The sequence below is a fragment of the Nerophis ophidion genome, linkage group LG05 (assembly GCF_033978795.1).
Source record: "Nerophis ophidion isolate RoL-2023_Sa linkage group LG05, RoL_Noph_v1.0, whole genome shotgun sequence".
Taxonomy (NCBI): domain Eukaryota; kingdom Metazoa; phylum Chordata; class Actinopteri; order Syngnathiformes; family Syngnathidae; genus Nerophis; species Nerophis ophidion.
The window spans coordinates 28,043,981-28,065,264 of record NC_084615.1 but is presented as its reverse complement, the minus strand read 5'-3'; the positions used below and the strand labels follow the sequence as shown (position 1 = coordinate 28,065,264).

The 21,284-nt window shown below is 37.5% G+C and overlaps 1 protein-coding gene across 5 annotated transcripts in view; it reads left to right on the top strand.

Annotated features, from left to right (window-relative positions):
• The first annotated feature begins 4,095 nt into the window (after positions 1 to 4,095).
• The window catches only part of rad51b (RAD51 paralog B), a 49,786-nt gene continuing 32,597 nt past the window's right edge, over positions 4,096 to 21,284 (top strand). For 2 of the 5 annotated variants that reach the window (XM_061900430.1, XM_061900428.1), the window contains exons 1-4: positions 5,640 to 10,936; positions 15,306 to 15,419; positions 18,597 to 18,701; positions 20,876 to 21,012. In XM_061900430.1, the coding sequence (XP_061756414.1) occupies positions 10,853 to 10,936; positions 15,306 to 15,419; positions 18,597 to 18,701; positions 20,876 to 21,012 (440 nt within the window). In that variant the 5' untranslated portion in view covers positions 5,640 to 10,852. The other 3 variants (XM_061900429.1, XM_061900431.1, XR_009806784.1) reach the window with 3 other exon arrangements.

The following is a 21,284-nucleotide window of genomic DNA, read 5'->3' as shown; positions in this document are numbered from 1 at the left end:
ATTACACGTAACTCGCTGATTGGGCCAGGGGTATGTGACGTCACTCAGAACTCCCCCTCCAATTTTGGGGCAATTCAGCGCTGTAAGCAAATAACATTGATTGAGAATATATGTTTGCCTGTAAATTCTTAAAAAAAAAAAAAAAAAAATTACAAATAAAAAAGCACTGCAAGCAAATTATCGTACCGATCCTTTGAACTTTCTATTTTCCCCGGCAATTCAATGATTTTGATCTTATTTGTTGTCCAGAATTATAATCAAATAAAAACACCATATTTTTGCTAAACAACTATCAAAAAAAAAAAAATTTGAATTTTCCCTAATTTTGTACATTATATAATATAGTTTGCATGTTAGTGGTCCAAAATAAGTGGAGTAAAGATGGAAACCATCTTCAATATGCAATTCTCTGACTTTACGACGCACAAATAAAACAATATATACAAATTAACAATATCAACAACAACAAAATACATTTTTGTAAATATATGTATACAAAAAACAACTGAAAAATGATGATTGATTCGATATCTATATTATCATAGGTGTCGACGTTTATATTAATCCGCATAATGATTTCAGTTTTTTCTTCCACTACTCCATTAATCCACCAAAGCAATTTAAACCTTTTTTCTTTAACGATTCATAAATACAAATATAATAGTTTATTGCCACATACAGTTGAGCCTGGTTACAATAATCCAATATATATATACAAACCCCGTTTCCATATGAGTTGGGAAATTGTGATAGATGTAAATATAAACGGAATACAATGATTTGCAAATCATTTTCAACCCATATTCAGTTGAATATGCTACAAAGACAACATATGTGATGTTCAAACTGATAAACATTTTTTTTTTTCAAATAATCATTAACTTTAGAATTTTATGCCAGCAACACGTGACAAAGAAGTTGGGAAAGGTGGCAATAAATACTGATAAAGATAAGGAATGCTCATCAAACACTTATTTGGAACATCCCACAGGTGTGCAGGCTAATTGGGAACAGGTGGGTGCCATGATTGGGTATGAAAGCAGCTTCCATGAAATGCTAAGTAATTCACAAACAAGGATGGGGCGAGGGTCACTAATTTGTAAGCAAATAGTCGAACAGTTTTCGAACAACATTTCTCAAAATACAATTGCAAGGAATTTAGGGATTTTACCATCTACGGTCCGTAAAATCATCAAAAGGTTCAGAAAATCTGGAAAAACACTGCACGTAAGCGGTGATATTATGGACCTTCGATCCCTCAAGCGGTACTACATAAAAAAAACGACATTAGTGTGTAAAGGATATTACCACATGGGCTCAGGAACACTTCATAAAACCACTGTCAGTAACTACAGTTGGTCGCTACATCTGTAAATGCAAGTTAAAACTCTATTATACAAAGCGAAAGTAATTTATCAACAACACCCAGGAACGCCGCCGGCTTCGCTGGGCCCGAGCTCATCCAAGATGGACTGACGCAAAGTGGAAAAGTGTTCTGTGGTCTGAGTCCACATTTCAAATTATATTTGGAAAATCTGGACGTGGTGTCCTCCAGAACAAAGAGGAAAATAACCATCCGGATTGTTTTAGGCGCAAAGTTCAAAAGCCAGCATGTGTGATGGTATGGAGGTGTATTAGTGCCCAAGGCGTGGGTAATTTACAAATCTGTGAAGGCACCATTAATAATGAAAGGTCCATACAGGTTTTGGAGCAACATATGTTGTCATCCAAGCAACGTTATCATGGACGCCCCTGCTAATTTCAGCAAAACAATGCCAAGCCACGTGTTACAACAGCGTGGCTTCATAGTAAAAGACCGCGGGTACTTTCCTGGCCCGCCTGCAGTCCAGACATGTCTCCCATCGAAAATGTGTGGTGCATTATGAAGCATAAAATACGACAACAAGACCCCGGACTGTTGACCAACTTAAGCTGTACATCAAGCAAGAATGGTAAAGAATTCCAATTTTAAAGCTTCAACAATTAGTTTCCTCAGTTCCCAAAGGTTTATTGAGTGTTGTTAAAAGAAAATGTGATGTAACACAGTGGTGAACATGCCCTTTCCCAAGTACTTTTGCATGAAATTATAAGTTAATTATTATTTGCAAAAAAAATAAAGTTTATGAGTTTGAACATCAAATATCCTGTCTTTGTAGTGCATTCAATTGAATATGGGTTGAAAAGGATTTGCAAATCATTGTATTCCGTTTATATTTACATCCAACACAATTTCCCAACTCATATGGAAGCGGGGTATATATATATATATATATATATATATATATATATATATATATATATATATATATATATATATATATAATAATAATAAGCTCTCGAACACTCTGCCCCTCCATGTTCGAACTGCTCCCACAGTGGAGTGTTTAGTCTCGTTTTAAGACCCACTTTTATTATCTGGCTTTTAACACTATGTGGGTTGTGTGGTCCTCTGTGTTTTTACGTTTTTATTTCAATGTATTGTTTTAATCGGTTTTACCCTTTAAAATCGTTTTTAATCATATGTATTTTTATATTGTTTATATTGGTTTTATATGTCTTTTTTTTTTATTCAGTCATTGGGGTGAGCTAAGGATAGTATTCGAATCTTGTTTTAGTATTTTTCTGCAGCACTTTGGAAACATTTTGTATTGTTTAAATGTGCTATATAAATAAAGTGAATTGGATTGGTTTGGATTACCACATCGTAATAACGCCGGATTACCTTCCAATTGAGTCCCAAACATGTTAAAGTCCACCTCTTAGAAGCTGTTTATGAAGCAAAATGTATATAAATCCAGACCCAAACAATATGTGAAAAATGATGTCATGCAATTTGATAGTATTGACGGGGTGGTGCTATTCATCCACTAAAACAGTAGAAAGCGCCACTGCAAAGTAAAACTGCTCTGTTGCAACAAAATCATGGTCATGTATGGGGTGTGGTTAGAAAGATGTGTTCTCAGTGATGGAAAAGTGACTGTAGTAAATGATGAAAATATGGCAAAATTATTGGCAGAGACTTTTGCTAAGGTTCACAGTTCTGAGATTTGAATGAGCAAGAAAAAACAGGCAGACTGAAAACTAAACTGGAAAATAGCCAAGCATTTTGTATGAAACCCGATTTTGATGGACCTGAGAATGCTCCTTTTACACTAGAGGAATTGAAATATTCACTGAAGAAAACGAAAAAACTGCCCCAGGAATTGACGACGTAACGTATCGCATGATGAAACATCTGCGCAATGGGTTCCTCAAAAAACTTTTGTATGTACAAAACCCAAAACCTGTGAAGTTAGCACGTAAATCTTAAATACAAACAAAATACAATGATTTGCAAATCCTTTTCCACCTATGTTCAATTGAATAGACTGCGAAGACAAGATACTTAACGTTTGAACTGAAAAACTTTGTTATTTTTTTGCATATATTAACTAATTTGGAATTTGATGCCTGCAACATGTTTAAAAAAAGGTGTCACATATGGCAAAAAAGACTGAGAAAGTTGAGGAATGCTCATCAAACACTCATTTGGAACATTCCACAGGTGAACAGGCAAATCGGGAAGAGGTGGGTGCCATGATTGGGTATATAAGCAGCTTCCATGAAATCTTCAGTCATTCACAAACAAGGATGGAGTGAGTGTCTTTGTGAACAACTTTGTGAACAAAGGCCTGGTATAGTACAGTGGAGAGAGTGCCTCGCCATCCGGTGGGTGGTCGGGGCCCTCCGGTACTACCTCCTGGGGCACTCATTGAGCCTCTGCTCGAACCACAATCCCCTCCAATGGCTCCTCCGCATGAAATATGCTAACGCGCAGATCACCCGTTGGTATCTGGCTTTACAACCCTACAACTTTAGAGTGATCCACTGCGTCGGCGGTGGAGGTATGTGGAGGGGGCGTGGCCTGCGGACCTGGAGCGAAGCGGGGTGCGCCAGGACCGGCTTCGAGATCACGGACAGGTGCGTAGATGGCCCATCTGGGCCTGATTATCTAATCACCTGTCGCTCTGTTAAAAGGCAGCAGCCGAGAGAAAAGAAGTGTTGGAGCTGGAGTATGAGCGAGAGCGGGCCTGAAACGGACACACAAACAATTGCTGGAAAGCAAGAGACAGGAAAAATCGGGAGGGTTGAGTATGCTGCTAACTTGCTAGGGCGGAATAGCCATTCAAAGAAGGTGAATCCACTCTGGACCGAGTGTCTGCATCCAGTGGCCCCCCAGGTAAATTGAGTTTGAGACACCTGATTTTAACAATTCAGAAAAAATCTGTAAAATAATGTTATTTTTCTGTGGAACTGCCAGCATCGTCACTTCATTAAAAGTGGTTGATCATAATAATTTGGAAAAACTCTGTAGAAAAAAGGTATTTTCCTGCAGAACTGTTTGCAACGTCACTTTATTAAAGGTGGTTGATCTTAATAATTTAGTAAAAATCTGTAAAATTATGATAATTTCCCGCAAAAATTTTCTTGAAAATTTCTGTAAATATAATGTTTTTGATCATTATTTGGTTTACAATGTTTTACTTTAATTTTATGGTTTTCATTTGGCAGCCATAGCTGCCAGTATATGACCGTTTTTTTTTTTTTTACAGAATTTTGTTTTACAGTGTACAGTATATAATATATACTGATCCATCCATCCATCCATTTCCTTCCGCTTATCCGAGGTTGGGTCGGGGGGGCACCAGCCTAAGCAGAGAAGCCCAGACTTCCCCCCCCCCAGCCACTTTGTCCAGCTCCTCCCGGGAGATCCCGAGGCGTTCCCAGGCCAGCCGGGAGACATAATTTTCCCAACGTGTCCTGGGTCTTCCCTGTGACCTCCTGCCGGTCGGACGTGCCCAAAGCACCTCCCAAAGGAGGCGTTGGGGTGGCATTCTGAGCAGATGCCCGAACCACCTCTGGCTCCTCTCAATGTGAAGGAGCAGCGACTTTACTCTAAGCTCCTCTCGGATGACAGAGCTTCTCATCCTATCTCTAAGGGAGGGCCCCGCCACCCGGCGGAGGAAACTCATTTCGGCCGCTTGTACCCGTGATCTTGTCCTTTTGGGAATAATCCAAAGCTCATGACCATAGATGAGGATAGGAACGTAGATCGACTGGTAAATTGAAAGCTTTGCTTTTCGGCTCAATTCCTTCTTCACCACAACAGATCGATACAGCGTTCGCATTACTGAAGACGCCGCACCGATCCGCCTGTCGATCTCACGATCCACTCTTCCCTCACTCGCGAACAAAACTCAGAGGTACTTCAACTCCTCCACTTGGGGCAAGATCTCCTCCCCAACCCGGAGATGGCATATGGACTTGGAGGTGCTGATTCTCATCCCAGTCGCTTCACTGAAAATTACTGATATCTTATTATATTATATTTGTATATAATATATACAATATATAACAAATCCTGAGGGTACTGGGACCTGTGGATGGGTCGCTGAGGAGCCTCATAAATCTTGCGGACACTGAAAAATGGAAGAAAAATAATATGAGAGTTTTTTAATAATACTGGACTCAGGACAGACTGTAATGTAATTATAACATAAAACTGAGGATGGCAGTAATGCAACACGTATGAATGCCAGCTGCCGTAAAACTGTAAGGAAGAAGAAGAAGAAGAAGAAGAAGAAGAAAATCAGGTCGGTGGAAGCTTCCGGAAGGAGAGACGCGGAACTACCAAACATTTGGAGTGAATTTGGCGGCGGCGAGAGTGTCTAAATCTGTTTTGGCAGTTGAGCATAAGCTGTTTTGTGACTGGATCGAGATGGAAGGGGATAGTGACGGGATGTATGAGGATGGAATGGAAATGGATAGGACTAGAGGGGAGAGAGGAAAGAAGGGGAGAGGAGGGAGTGAAGGAAAGTCGAGTGCTAAAAGAGTGCATGAAGACGATGAAGAGGTTGATAAGAGGAAAAGGGTTATGGTGGATGAATATAAGATAATTTATACATTTAAGTCAAACCAAGATATGAATGACATTAGTTTGATGACACTGGTTAAGGGATTGAAGAAGGACATTGGAGAGGTGGAGATAGCGAAGGTGCTCAGGGACGGACGGCTGTTGATTAAATGCAAAAACGGAGAGCAAAAGAACAAAGCAATGCGATTGCAAAAACTGTGCAACAAAATAATAAAGGAAAAAAATTGAAGTGGGAGAACGAAAGGGGGCAAGAGGAGTCGTGACAGGAATCCCAAGAGGAGAAAATGTAGATGATCTGAAAAGAGAAATAAAAGGAGGAACTGTCACTATGATGAAAAGAATGATGGCATTTAGGAACGGTGAAAAGACTGAGAGCAAATCCGTGCTGGTGCAATTTGCAGAGGAGGTCCTACCAGAGAGAATCATGATTGGGTATTCAAGCTTCTATGTTAGAGCTTACGTGCCACCCCCAGTACGTTGTTTCAAGTGCCAACGCTATGGGCACATAGCTAGTGTTTGTCATGCTAAGGTGAGATGTGGAAGGTGTGGAGGAGAGCATGAATATGGACAATGTGGAGAAAATGAACAGGTCAAGTGTTGTAATTGTGGCGGGAATCACACAGCAGCGTATGGGGGCTGCATCATAAGAAAACAGGCAACAGAAGTACAGCAAATCAGAGTTGAAAGAAATATTACATACACAGAGGCAGTTAAAATAAGAAATCAAGAAAGTGCAGAACAGGACAGAAGTGAAAATAGTTAAAGACATAAAAAACAAGAGGCAGCAAATACAGGAATTTCCATGGACAAACTAGTTGTATTCCTGGCTTATGTAATAAACTGTACAGAACAGGCTGGAAACAAGACTGAGAAAATCAAAATAATTGTCAAAGCAGCAGCAAAGTTTTTAAATGTAAAAGAACTATCCTGGGAACAAGTGCATGGTGAACTACAGAGAGTAGACGAGACCGAGTCATGTTACCACAATCCAACGCCATGTTGATTGTTCAGTGGAATGCCAGAAGTTTGATAGCAAATGGACAGGAATTAAAGGGATATATTAATAATATGAAAAATAAACCACATATAATATGTATTCAAGAAACATGGCTGAAGCCAAAGTTAAACTTTATAATAAAAGGATATATAACGATACGTAAAGATAGGAATGATGGGCAAGGAGGAGGATGTGCCATATTTATTAAGGAAGATATGCATTATTCAATATTAAAAGTAAAACAAGAACTAGAGATAATAGGAGTAGAAGTATGGAATAATAAAGAAAGATACAAAGTACTAAACTTCTATAATCCATGCAAGAAATTAGAAATTCACCAACTAGAAACAATAATCGAGCACTGGAGTGGCAATATTATTTGGTGTGGTGACTTTAATGCACATAGCACAATGTGGGGTGAAAGGAATGACTGGAATGGGGATACATTGGAAGCACTTTTGGAGGAAAAAGAACTGGTGTGTGTGAATGATGGGTCGGGAACAAGGTTAGATGTCGTCACGGGTAAAGAAACAGCAATAGATTTAACACTAGTGTCACAAGGGTTAGCAGGAAAGGTGGAGTGGGAAGTAAATAAATACAGCACAATGGGAAGTGATCACTATCCAATCTTCATTCACATAAACATAAATCATAGGACAGAAAGCACTAGGATAGAAGGAAGATGGAAGTATAATCCTGGTGACTGGGGGAAATTTAGGGGAAATTACCGACATAACTTTAAAGGAAGTAGATATAAATCAAGATATTGAACAATTAAATACAGATATTACAAAGTGCATAATAGAAGCAGCCGAACAGAGCATACCAAGGAATAGTATAGGGAGAAGAAGGAAGATAGTGCCGTGGTGGACACAAGAGTGTACAGATGCAATACAAGAATGGAATAGAGCATTTAGAATACTGAGAAGAACACATAATTTCCAAGACATGATCCAATATAAAAGGCATCAAGCTAGAGTAAGGTATGTTATTAAAAAAACAAGAAAACACCATTGGAGAACTTTTTGTGAAACACTAAATAGAACTACTCCTTTAAGCCAAGTGTGGGGAATGATCAAGAGAAGGTCAGGGGTCAGAAAAGAACATAAAAATCATGTGATGAAAGATGGAACGCGGAGTGTGGTAGGAAATAAAGAAAAAGCAGAACTTTTAGCAAAAACCTTTGTTAAAGTGCACAGTAATGATAATTTGAGAAATGTATAAAAACAAAAGAGAGAAGAAACAATTAGTGTAAATATTAAGTAAATGAAGGAAGACAACGATAATAGTTTTACCAACACTATGGATATGACATTTTCTTTGGATGAAATGGTTCGAATTTTAAAAAAGATTAAAAATATGACGCCAGGGAAAGACCTGGTGAGTTATCAAATGATCAAAAATTTAGGTAGCATCGGCAAAGAAGTGGTTTTGAAATTATATAATAGGATATATGAAGAAGGAAAATTACCAGATGAGTGGAAAACAGCTGTAATAATTCCAATATGCAAGCCAGGGAAAGATCCGGAAGAGGCAGGAAATTATAGGCCGACAGCATTGACCTCAAATTTGGGCAAAGTAATGGAAAAAATGATTAATGAAAGATTAATATATTATTTAGAGTCAAAAGAAATTATAAAAAACTACCAAAGTGGTTTTCGCAAAGCAAGAAGCACAAATGACCCAGCAGTGCAGCTGGAAGAGGAAATTAGAAAGGGACAAATAAATAAAGAAAGTATAATTGCAGTATTTTTTGACATAGAGAAAGCGTATGATATGTTGTGGAAAGAGGGGTTGCTGATGAAACTAAATAAGATTGGGATTAGAGGAAGAATGTACAGATGGATAAAAGACTTTTTAACAAGTAGAACATTATTAGTAAAAATGGAGAATGAATATAGCAGAGAATACGAAGTGGAAAATGGGACCCCACAAGGGAGTATAATAAGTCCAGTACTATTTTCCATCATGATAAATGAAGTTTTTAGTGAAGTGGAAGGGTTAGTGGAGGTGGCATTGTTTGCTGATGATGGAGTGATGTGGAAGAGAGGTAGAAATACAAATCATATAGAAAAGAAGATTCAAAAAGCGGTAAATAATGTTCAAGACTGGGGGACGGCTTGGGGTTTAAGATTCTCTGTTGGAAAGACAAAAGTCATAAATTTTACAAAGAGGAAAGTACAAAACAAGCTCCAAATAAAACTCTATGGAGAAAACATAGAAGAGGTACAAGTATTTAAATATTTAGGAATATGGTTTGATAAAAATATTAACTGGTCAACCCACATCAGCAAGATAGTGGAGAAAAGTAAAAAGGTGTTAAATATAATGAGGGCTTTGAGGGGTAAAGATTGGGGGGCTGATAGGTTGACATTGAAAACAATATATATCACTTTAATTCGATCTGTTATCGACTACGGATGCATTATTTATCAATCTGCTTCAAAAACTCTACTTGAGAAAATAGACCGGATCCAGTCGCAGGCGTTAAGATTATGTGGTGGAGCTACTAAATCTACTCCAGTGGCAGCATTACAAGTAGACATGAATGAAAAACATTTGGACATGAGGAGAGATCAACTCTCAGCAGTTTATTGGGCAAACTTAAAAGGATCCAAGCAAGGACATCCAACCCGTCAAGTGCTACTAAATTGCCAAGAAAAAGGGAAGAAAAAAAGGAATAGTTTTGGGTGGATAATAGGAGATATATGTAAAAAAACACAAATTGACAATATTAAAGTGAGCTATACAGTACCAATTCCTGCAATACCACCGTGGATGTATGAAAACCCAAAGGTAGACATGCAGTTATTGAAGAATAGACATTTAAATAGTTACCAAATAGAACAATGGATTGAGGAAATGTTTTTTGATAATATTATGATATACACAGATGCATCAAAAACTATAAATAGTAAAGTAGGAGCTGCTGCAGTTATCCCACAGAGAAATATAGTGTTGAATAAAATAATTAGTGATAAACTATCTATTTTTACGGGGGAATTGGTAGCAATTTATATGGCAGTTAACTGGATAGAGGAAAACAAAGCTCGGAAAGTAGTCGTGTGCTCGGACTCCATTGACGAGCATAAAAAACATAACATCAGAAACAAGACTAGATATAGTTTATGAAATAGTTCAGGCAATCTACAGGATAAATAAAGCGGGAGGTGTGGTAACATTTCTCTGGGTTCCTGCTCATGTAGGAGTTGAGGGAAATGAGTTAGCTGATAGGTACGCAAAAAAAGCAACCACTAAAACAGAAGTAAACTTGGAGATTAAGCACAGTAAAGAAGAAGTGAAGAGCATAATTAAGATAGAACACAATAAAAAGTGGCAGGATAATTGGAATAAGGAAACAAAAGGTAGAGAGTTTTACAAAGTCCAGAGGAAAGTAGGTGTAATGAGAGGAGGGGGTAGAAATAGGAAAGAAGAAGACATTATAACTAGAATGAGATTAGGCCATACATATCTAAATAGTTCACTAAAATTGATAGGCAAACATACTACAGGGCTGTGTGATTTTTGCCACCAGATAGAAAATGTTGACCATGTCTTAATACAATGTAGGAAATATAATAGAGAAAGAGAAATACTGGAAAATAAGTTAGCAAAAGAAAATATTAGGTTAGAAGTGGGAGGTATATTAGGATTGCATTCAGAAAACATAGGATATAAAGCAATATACACATATTTAAAAAAACACTGGGTTAAGTAAAAGAATATAGAGTAGGGATCCACCTCGGTCCACACTCCATTACAGTAGGTGGCGGTAATGCACACCAGAAGGTTGCTTGCCAACCGCCATAAAAACAAAAGAAGAAGAAGAAAATCATAGAAGAATCTCGTCACAAACAAGTGGCGGTAAAAATGAAAACAAACCGACCAAGTTTTTATTTTTTACTTTTTTTATTCTATACGATGAATTAAAAAAGATACCAATGGCGTCTCGAGCACTGAAGCGAGCTGGTGTGTCCCCTGAGTTGTGTCAGCAACTTAAACGAAGTAAAATAGAAAGTTGTAAGGTAAGTTGGAGGCAAAAACAACATTGTCAGTGTTACTGTAAATTGTACGTTTACTCCATTTGCTTACTATTCTACTTCACTGTGTCAATGTAGCTGAGATTTAAAAAAAAAACACTACAGTTAGCACAACGCTTGCATTTTAGCAAACATTTATATATATATATATATGTATATATATATATATATATATATATATATATATATGTTTGCTAAAATGTAAGGGTTGTGTTGACTGTAGAGACACCTTACCGGAAGTGAACTTGGTTAGCGTGTGTAATAATTGTGCCTGCAGTTAAAGTTTGTAATGAAGTTCTAGTGAGGAAGTACAACAAGCAGCTCTAACTGTCCACTCTTAATGGTTAAACATGGCATTATAACGCATATTCACAATAATATAATGTTATATCAAATATAAAATGCCATATAGAACACCAACACTCCCCAGCCCCCGCAACCCCAAAAGGAGTAGCTGGTATAAAGCAGTGGTTCTCAAATGGGGGTACGCGTACCCCTGGGGGTACTTGAAGGTATGCCAAGGGGTACGTGAGATTTGTTTAAAATATTCTAAAAATAGCAACAATTCAAAAATCCTTTATTAATGTATTTATTGAATAATACTTCAACAAAATATGAATGTAAGTCCATAAACCGTGAAAAGAAATGCAACAATGCAATATCCTGTGTTGACAGCTAGATTTTTTGTGGACATGTTCCATAAGTATTGATGTTAAAGATTTCCTTTTTTGTGAAGAAATGTTTAGAATTACGTTCATGAATCCAGATGGATCTCTATTACAATCTCCAATAGGGCACTTTAAGTTGATGATTACTTCTATGTGTAGAAATCTTTATTTATAATTGAATCACTTGTTTATTTTTCAACAAGATTTTTGTTATTTTTAATATTTTTTCCAAATAGTTCAAGAAAGACAACTACAAATGAGCAATATTTTGCACTGTTATACAGTACAATTTAAAAACTCATAAACTGATGATATAGTGCTGTATTTTACTTCATCTCTTTTTTTCAAACAAAAATGCTTTGCTCTGATTAGGGGGTACTTGAATTAAAACATTTTTTTACCGGGGGTACATCACTGAAATAAGGTTGAGAACCACTGTTATAATGGATAGATGGATGGAACATCATTCATTTTGTTAGAAGGCGGCACACATTGAAACACTTTCAATTAAATAACTTCACCTTCTTTTAAATGTGTTTTAAAAACATGATGACATCCCACATTTTTTGTGACTTTTAAGTAAAAAGGTCAGTTCCATCTGATATGTTGCTGGAGGCACAAACCAAGTGATTGCTGTAAGTTTTGACTGATAAGATCAGAGGTTCTCAAACTTTTTATATATTCTTTAATTAAATTTTTTTTCAAAGTACCACCTCAGAAAACACTTGGCTTTGCAAGTACCACTGTAAGGACATACATTAAAATACAGTAGTGTTGTAGGCTTAAGTCAGAGGTCGGCAACCCAAAATGTTAAAATAGCCATATTGGATCGGAACTACAAACAAATAAAAATCTGTCTGGAGACACAAAAAATGAAAAGCCGTATATAAGTGTTATAATTAAGATGAAAACATGATGTAAGTGTCTATATTAGCTTACTATCAAAGGCTGACACAAATCTTTGTTGACAGAAATGTTGTATTTAAATTTAGATTTTAGATCTTGTCCTACACATTTTTGCAACATCATTAGTAAAATTGAGGCTTCTCACAATATGAGATAACTTCTGGAAATTACTGGCTCAGAATGGCCAAAGGTATAGATGTGTGTGTCCAAGTTTAAGGAAACCGCAAGCTGTTTTCTTCTAATGGATTTATTACAATCTTTGCAAGCAGGGTAATATTTGCTGTTGTCTGAAACAACATGGAACACAAACAACAATCAGAAATTCAGCGAATATTACATACAGATAATATGTAATGAGACATGCAAATATAAATTAAATGCACAGAGGATATAAGTAGAGGAAATTAAATGAGCTCAAATATACGAGGCACAATGATGCAATATGTACATACAGCTAGCTTAAATAGCATGTTAGCATCAATTAGCTTGCAGTCATGCATTGACCAAATATGCTTGATAAGCAATCCAGCAAATCAATAAAATCAACAAAGCTCATCTTTGCGCATTCACGCACAGAAACAAAGAAGGATTTGCATAAAACACGTCTTTCTGTGGCAGTATTGGAGACATTTGTACATGTAAACAAACTACGATGACTTCAAGGATCGCTGAAATTAGTAAGACAAAGTGGTGCTTGCCAAATACTCTTATTAGTGAAGCATGTTTAAGACAAACAGTGGGATTTCCAACACTTAGGAAGGTTTGTGTCATGTTTGTTCTCATACAGAAAATATAATAAAACAAAAAATGTATTCTTTTATTCAGCGTTTTCCATTTTCACACATCTCTGAACGAAATCCAGGGAGCCAGTAGGGCAGCGCTAAAGAGTCGCATGCGGCTCTCGTGCCGCGGGTTGCTGACCCCCGGCTTAAGTATTCATTTAAAAACCAGGCATAGATTATATTTAACAAGTATATGTATTGTTTATGGCCACTGTAACTATTACACACAATTTGAACAGTAACACTCTGTTAAAATATAGGAAACTAAAACACTGTATCTTAATCAGGTGTTTATTTTTTATTACTGGAGTACCATTAGATAGAGCTTGTGTACCAAGTAAGATGAAATGGGAAAATAAATACAACTTTTACGACCCTGATATGACAATGATGTTTGTGCCATTAAATCTACACCGCTACAAAAGAAATACAATGACTATTCTAAAGCATATCAAAGTTTACTTTCTATAATATTGTCCCTAGAAATGTCTTGCCCTTGTACAGTTGTGATCAAAATTATTCAACCCCAACACAATTTTGGTGTTTTAGCAAGTTGGACATTTATTCCGTATTTTGTTTATAGTCATATCAAATAAAGATGTGTCAAATAGACAAATGCAACTTAAATTGTAACACTGTATTTTACAAAATATCAAAAAAGGAAATTTTTCTTAATATCTCATTGACAAAATGATTCAACCCCCTAGTTACATCCATCTTTAGTACTTAGTAGAACACCTTTTGGCAGTAATTACATCCTTCAAACGTGATACATAACCGGACACAAGCTTCTTGCAACGATCTACAGGTATTTTAGCCCATTCCTCTTGGGCAAAGGCCTCCAGTTCATTCATATTCTTGGGCATGCGTGCTGCAACTGCCTTCTTCAAGTCTCGCCACAGGTTTTCTATAGCAATGGTTCCCAAACTTTTGCAGGCTGGCGCCCCCTTGGCTCCCCAGTGAATTCCTAGCGGTACCTGAGGCACAGAAACAGCCCCAGAGCATGATTGACCCCCAACCATGCTTAGCAGTAGGAAAGGTGTTCTTCTCTTTGTAAGTTTCATTTTTTCTCCTCCAGACATAATGTTGATTCATAGGCCCAAAGAGTTACAGTTTTGTCTCATCACTCTATAGAACAGTTTCCCAAAACCTTTGGGGTTTGTCCAGATGATTTTTGGCCTACTGGAGTCGATTTGCTTGTGCCTGGTAGTCAGAAGTGGGGTGCGCCTGGGAGTTCTGGCATGGACGCCTTCATCTCGTAGTGCGCGCCTTATTGTCTGGGAAGAAACCTGCGTTCCCCCCTCTGCAATGTCCTGTTGTAGTTCCTCAGCTGTTACCCGCGGGTTTTTCACCACTGTACGCTTCAAATACCGGACAGCAGTTGCACACAGCATCCTCTTTTTACCACGCCCATGTAGTGTTTCCACTGTGCCTTTAGCTTTAAACTTGCGAATTATGCTCCCAACTGTGTCTCTTGGAATGTGTAATGTCTTTGCTATTTTCTTATATCCATATCCTTTCTTATGAAGAGAAATTACCTCCTCTCTTGACTTCTTTGACCACTCCCTGGACTTCACCATGTTGCAAATACACCATTGACCATCTACAAGAAGCTGAGCATCACAGTCTTTTTCAATCAGTTTAATTGTTGCTTGTTATGGTTCTAATCATATCTACAGGTGTTTTCAACACCTGATTGAAAATACCTTATTCAAATTCTGTTCTTAAGAGTTATGATCTTCAAGGGGTTGAATAATTTTGTCAATGAGATATTTAGAGAAATGACACTGTTTTGTATGTTACAAAATATAATGTTGTAATTCAAGTTGCATTTGTCTATTTAATGCATCTTTATTTGATATGACTAAACAAAATACAGAATAAATGTCCAACTTGCTAAAACACCAAAATTGTTTGGGAGTTGAATAATTTTGATCACAACTTTAAAATGTTCGAATAATATGTCAACATTAGCTGATAAATATTTTTTCCCCTCAGGAACTGCTGTCTCGCTCGCCTTTTGAAGTGATGCATGCTGCTGGTTTGAGTTACCAAGATGCTTTAGAGATGTTGGTATCTGTGAGCAGAGTCATTGCTCCCTCACCCATTACGGTATGCGCACAAACTTCATCACTGTATTCTTTATGTCAGTGAGCATCAAGGTGAAAGACTTTGCGTTTATACTCTTTCAGATTAGCATGGACAGGCTTCATAGAGATGTGATGCTCTCGAACAAACTAAGTCTTTTGAGCGGCTTTTTTTAAGTGAACGATGAGAACTGGTTTGCAGTTGTGAGTGGTTTGTTTGGGAGCCAATTTCTTTGCACATGCAGATAAAACGTTGGTAATTTCCCATTGAACTGGCGACTAGACTGGAACATTTGTCAGAGGAAACATAGCAGCATTTGGATTAACTTTTTTTTTTCCATAAAATATATATATATATATATATATATATATATATATATATATATATATATATATATATATATATATATGAATGTATGTAAAGTATATACGATGGATGAATGGATGGATGGATGGATGGAGGATCGACTTTTATGGTTAATTTTTCTGATAGGTATTTAAAGTTTACACTTATACAATTGTTCATTCACATTTGTACTATGTCCTAATTTTTATTCTATTACAATTATACTTTTTATATCCATAAATACACTTAATTCTTACCTATAATTTGTGATTTCCCCCCCCCTTTATTGTTAAAATGCTCTAGTGAGGTCACTGTCAAAGCATGGGGATATGACGCCACCTTATGGAATGTTTACAATGAAACTATAAAAAATATATAATTATAGGCAATATTTCTGAATATTTTCCACCAATCGTGTGTTATTTGTGTACATTTCTGATACACATCTTATCTTATAACTGATGCAAATGATTGTTTCTTTTATTTAAAAAACAAAACCCCACAAAACTTTGAAACTTAGTAACAAGGCAGTTTTTTAACAGCTATTTTAAAGGAATAGCTCCTAAGGATACAAATTCCTTTAAAGAGCCATATATCCCATCTCTTCACGCTCCCACCTTTCCTCTAGATTTACAGCTTTGAGGGGGTGCGAGGGCCGCCAACCGTCCTTTCAAAAAGGGAATGGTCCCTTACGTAGAAATAAAAGTACAAATCCCGTTTTGAGCCTGAAAAAAACAACTTTGTCTGGTATTACTTTGAGAATCACAAATAGTTGTTAAAATTTCAATCAATGGATTGATTGGCAGGTGGCGACTTTTCCAGGGTGTACCCCGCCTTCCGCCCGATTGTAGCTGAGATAGGCACGAGAGCCCCCCGCGACCCCAAAGGGAATAAGCGGTAGAAAATGAATGAATGGATGGATGGATTGGCGCTTTATCAACCCAATTGTATAGAATTTCCCAGCTATTTCCTGTTCTGTGAAAAATAAAATAATAACTACAATTGACAAACTCTTCAGGGGTTTATTTACCTGGGGGCCGATGGAGGTAGAGTTGGGGGGAGGCCGGGCTACACAAAGTATTCACTTCAGAATCTTGTTTTTAACCACATGACTAAATTTGTTGAACTACTTATACCATCAGCTATAGTGACCCTAAACTATAGTCTGCCTTCAGTCATTATCAATGTAAAATTGATTGTAACAATGGTATATTTTGACAATGTTAAGTTCCCCATGAGAAACTTAAATTTTATTTAAGTTATTGTAGTCAATATTCTTTTTAGCAGGACTCGATATTGCAAATGTACAGTCGCGATCAAAAGTTTACATACACTTGTGAAGAAAATAATGTCATGGCTGTCTTGAGTTTCCAATACTTTCTACAACTCTTATTTTTTTGTGATGGTGATTGGAGCACATATTTGTTGGTCACAAAAAACATTCATGAAGTTTAGTTCTTTTTTTAATATATTATGGGTCTACTGAAAATGTGACCAAATCTGCTGGGTCAAAGTGTACATACAGCAATGTTAATATTTGGTTAGAATAGAATAGAAAGTACTTTATTGATCGCTGGGGGAAATTCAGCACCACAGTTCGCTCACAATAAACAATAATAATAATAAATAATATATGACATATATTATACAGGTGCTGGTCATATTATTAGAATATCATAAAAAAGTTGATTTATTTCATTAATTCCATTTAGAAAGTCAAACTTGTAGAATGTATACATTTGTTCCAAACAGACTGATACATTTCGCTACCTTATTCATACTTTTTGTCAGGTGATTTTTTTTAAGCAGGGTTGCATGAGGTACCTACAAATAATGTTGCGGTAGTTAATGTATCACACACAGTAACGTAACGTTAGACGGTGGTCAGCAGCACCGTGTATTTTAGCCACCTACAAAAAGACAAACACAGTCCAATAAAGGTCAGTTAAAATGTATACTATATTAAGAATATGTGTACATATTCCAATGGGCCGTGAAATCTAAAAAGTACAACTCTGTTCCTTGTTATTTTCATGTATTTGTTATGTTTTTCATGTGTACGCACACATCAACACACATACAGTATGGGATGAGATCAATAAGATAAGGTAAGAACAGAATGGAGACTGCTGTGGAACTAGTTACAATGCAATATGCCATGGAAATACAATGTTAACACCTTTGTGCAAATAAGTACAGTTGCACTTGTTTTTTTCAAATGTGTTCATTCTGTAAAGGAATGAGTTAAATGTTTAAAATAAATTGTTAATAGTGCTATTATGAAGTGCAATGTCAGCACACTTTTTTTTATAATAAATACATACAGCGTTTTAAAAGCATACACAATCTGTGTAAATATATTAGTCTGTGTTTAAAAGGACTTGAAATGACTCGAAACCCAAAATGCAGGACTTGGGACTTGACTTGAGACTTTCCAGTCTTGACTTTGGACTTGACTCGGGACTTGCCTGTCTTGACTTGGGACTTGACTCGAGACTCGAGGGCAAAGACTTGAGACTTACTTGTGACTTGCAAAACAATGACTTGGTCCCACCTCTGGTGTGGGGACTTTCTGCAGTCTAAGGCTCATGTTGAAGATGTCCCTTGGGAAGTTTCACTACAAAGACAAGGTATTTATAGTGGCGCCGTGATCACTACCGTGTGTCCTCATGTTCACATCCTGGAGTGGTCTGCAGCTTTCTCGCTTCCTTGCTCCCTGGAAGTTTATTGTAGATCATAAATCATGCATACCTCTCAGTTAGAAGCACTGCTCATGGAAACAATTTAAAAAGAGCAACATGTAGCAGTGACATATGTTTGTGTTATACAGTATATGTTCTTTATCATTTCTGATAGGCTTTGGAGTTGTGGAAGCGCCACTCAGACTCTTGTTTCTCAACATCACTACCAGCTTTGGACAAAGTGCTGAGGGGAGGCCTTCCCTGTGGGAATATCACTGAGGTACATCACAGGGGTACTTCGGTTTTCATTATTAGTCTGTTCCAGAGGGGCTCTTGAAAACTGAAACAATGTAGACCAGGGGTGTCAAACGTACGGCCCGCGGGCTGGATCAAGCCCGCGAACAGGTTTTATCCGGCCCGCGGGATGAGTTTGCTAAGTATACAAATTAACCTGAAATTTTTGAATGGAAGAAACAGCTCTTCTTTATGTGTCTATTGTAGGTTGCATTAGCAATTCTTTGTATCTCTGTAGATTAGGGGTCGGCAACCCGTTGCTCTTGTATCACTCTGATGTGGCTCAGCTGCATACTTGCCGACCCACCATTTTACCGGGAGGTTTTCCGGATTTCATTGCCTCTCCCAGAAATCTCCCCAGGATAACATTCTCAGATTTTCACCCGGATATCTATATTGAGGGCGTGCCTTGATGGCAATGCCTTAAACGTCCTCTCGACCATGTCGTCGCGTCCGTTTTAATACTATGCTATCTGAGTGCCGGCCGGCCACATCTAGTGAGCAGCTGTTGACTCAACGCTCAAGCGACTGCAAGGCATACTTGTTCAACAGCCATACAAGTTACACTGAGGGTTGTAATATAAACAACTTTAACACTCTTACTAATATGCGCCACACTGTGAACCCACACCAAACAAGAACGACAAACACATTTCAGGGGATTATCTGCACCGTAACACAACATAAACACAACGGAACAAATACCCAGAATCCCATGCATCACTAACTCAACCGGGCTACATTATACACCCCCACTGACACCCCCCCTTCCCCCCTAGTGCGTCGGTTAAGGTGGGCGGGGTTGGGGGGGGCGGAGTTTTGTGGTAGCGGGGGTGTATAATGTAGCCCGGAAGAGTTAGGGATGCATGGGATTCTGGATATTTTTTCTGTTGTGTTTATATTGTGTTACAGTGCGGATGTTCTCCTGAAATGTGTTTGTCATTCTTGTTTGGTGTGGTTTCGCAGTGTGTCGCATATTAGTAAGAGTGCAAAAGTTGTTTATATCACAACCCTCAGTGTAACCTGAATGGCTGTTGAGCAAGTATGCCTTGCAGTCGCTTAAATGTGTCTGCAGAAGCCTCATACAACATGTGAATGGGCTGGTAAGCTGTTTGTTACGGTTGCAGAGGGTGCTAAACGCCCTGTCATCATAGCACGCCCTTATTGTTGTTTGGGTGAAAACCAGCAGACAGTCGAAAGAAGAGTTGCTCTGAAATTCGGTAGTCTCCCGGAAAAATTGAGATGGTTGGCAAATGTGATGTTGTCAAGCGGCAATCAAATAAAACTGGCGGGCTGCACTCATATTAAATTTTCATTTTAAGATGTGTCTGTGACCCCTGGTTAATACATAGCACAAAGCAAAAAAAACTTTGTACGCTGTGTTATTTCATTTTAAATTTCAATAGAGTCTTGTGGCTCCCATAGTTTCCTTTATTTTGTGAAACGGGTCGAAAAAGCTTTTTGAGTGGTAAAGGTTGCCGACCCCTGCTGTAGATGATGGTACATATGTACAAAATAAACCGCATGATGTTAGTACATCAATCGAGGAAAATGATCAAACTACATACGTGGCATACTGTAATCTGATTTTGATATTTTTTTATCTTGAATGATTGAAAATGAACACCATTGAGTTGAATGATGAACATTATCACATCATTCGTTAAGAAAATATAAATAACGACAATTAAAGATAGAAAACTATTAACAGAAACATGTAAGTGTAAAAAAACAACAACATTATGATTTGTACATTTTCAGAATGTGCCTCTTCTATTTTTAAACACAGAAAACAATCTGAAGGTGTCTTTATTTTTAATTTATCGTGCAGGGATTTAACCAGTCTGGCCCACTTGTGAGTAGATTTTTCTCCATGTGGCCCCGATCTAAAATTAGTTTGACACCCCTGATGTAGACCTTTGTATCTCAGGTTGAGTGAGGTGTCAGTTAAAATTTTATAAGGTGGCTCAATGTAGCTAATGTATCCAGGCTAACTGAATTTACGTTCAACAATATTTAAAAAATATGAGCATCTGACGGAAATCATAAAAGTTGTATTGTGTGCATTTGGGTTTTTGTGAGGTTACAAAGGGGAGTTTTAGTCAACTTAGATTTAGTAAGTGCACGCAATAGAATGAAGAAAAGTGCAACTCTTTGCAGGTGGCGGGGCCATCTGGCTGTGGGAAGACACAATTTTGTTTAATGCTGAGTGTTCTGGCCACTCTGCCAAAGGAGCTGGGTGGCCTGGATCGCAGTGTAATCTACATTGACACGGAGTCAGCGTTTTCTGCTGAAAGGTGAGACTCTAGTCTACTGCATTACCATATCATCCTACTGGTGTACAACATAGAACTTTACAGACAGAACATTTACCTTTGTTTGAATATTAAAGCAACATACAGTGCATTCAGAAAGTATTTACAGCACTAAACTTGTTCTACATTTTGTTATGCTTTAGCATTTTCCCAAAATGTTGTGCATTTTTGCAAACCCCAGGCCAGATTTGGCTTTATTCTGGCCATTCTACCATATTTGTGCCTGGAGACAATCCTGTCTCTGATGTCTGCAG